Source organism: Etheostoma spectabile, chromosome 14 (assembly GCF_008692095.1).
Source record: "Etheostoma spectabile isolate EspeVRDwgs_2016 chromosome 14, UIUC_Espe_1.0, whole genome shotgun sequence".
NCBI classification, from domain to species: domain Eukaryota; kingdom Metazoa; phylum Chordata; class Actinopteri; order Perciformes; family Percidae; genus Etheostoma; species Etheostoma spectabile.
Window position 1 is genome coordinate 10,116,316 of NC_045746.1, and position 1,172 is coordinate 10,117,487.

The window sequence follows — 1,172 nt, forward strand, 5'->3', positions numbered from 1 at the left end:
CAGGGGCATAAGAACTAATATTGATACCCTATACTAGGTTTCCAGCTATGATGTAAGAGATGACTTACAGCCATCACAGTCCGTGTCAGGGTGGAGCGGTGGCGTCTTCCTGGACGCGGTGTGGGCGCTGCCTCTGTGTTTGAGGTTCACCACCCGGAAAGCAATCAGGTAGAAGATCTCACAGATGTTGAGCACCACGCACAGGACGGACGCCCCCACCATGAAGTAAGTGAAAACGGTCTTCTCGGTGGGCCGGGCTATGTAGCAGTCCACCAGATTAGGACAGGGACTGACATCGCATTGGACCTTCCTGGGCAGCTTGAAACTGTCGTAGATGTAGTGGAGCAGGTAGAGAAAAGTGATCTCGAAGGTGGTCTTGATGAAGAGGCTTATCAGGTAAGTCCACCACAGGCCGCCGTGCTTTTGGCCCGTGTTGTCGTACAGCCGAGTGTCCTCGCCGTGCTTGACTCGGTACTTGCGTTCCCGCTCTTCCCGGTAGGCCACGTGCAGCACCACCATGAAGGAAGGGCAGGTGACGAAAATGAGCTGGAGGGCCCAGAGGCGGATGTGGGAGATGGGGAAGAAGTAGTCGTAGCAGATGTTGGTGCAACCCGGCTGGCGGGTGTTGCAGTCGAAGTGTCCCTGGTCGTCGCTCCAGACGCGCTCGGCGGCGACCACGAAGACCAGCACCCGGAAGACAAAGACCACCGATAGCCAGATCCGCCCAAACGCAGTGGAGTACTTGTTGACTCCACTAAGAAGACCCTGGAGGAATTTCCAATCCATGACTTCAGCGTCTTTGGAAGTCTGTCTTTAAACGTTGCAGGAGGTAGATTTTAAAGACTGGAGAGCTAGAACACAAAGAAACAAAGACAGAGTTAGTTTTCCAGAGAAATACAAGGTTTTAACCCTTGTGTTGTCTTCACTTTTGGGACCCTCTCGTGTCCCTCTCGTGTCCCTCGGGTCAAATTGACCCGTGACTTATTTGAAATACAATTTTACTTCATAATCTATTAACAAATATTGTCTTTATCTCAATTTCAAACAATTGAGATAACATATATGTTTAGGGAATGCATCAGTCTCTATAGAACACAATTAAACATGGAAGTGGGGGTCGTTTTTTGTCATAAGGTTATAATTCATGTTAAAAATCCACTATGGAAGAAACA

The 1,172-nt window shown here is 49.4% G+C and overlaps 1 protein-coding gene across 1 annotated transcript; it reads right to left on the bottom strand.

The window, feature by feature from the left end:
• LOC116701711 (gap junction beta-3 protein-like) lies at positions 1-829 on the bottom strand. Its single transcript, XM_032535572.1, has one exon. It carries the CDS (start codon positions 784-786, stop codon positions 46-48), a length of 741 nt encoding a protein of 246 aa, XP_032391463.1. The 5' UTR covers positions 787-829; the 3' UTR covers positions 1-45.
• Positions 830-1,172: the final 343 nt, after the last annotated feature.

Bases quoted from the DNA above. Each gene is read 5' to 3' on its own strand.
- LOC116701711 (XM_032535572.1), bottom strand. From the start codon at position 786: ATGGATTGGAAATTCCTCCAGGGTCTTCTTAGTGGAGTCAACAAGTAC.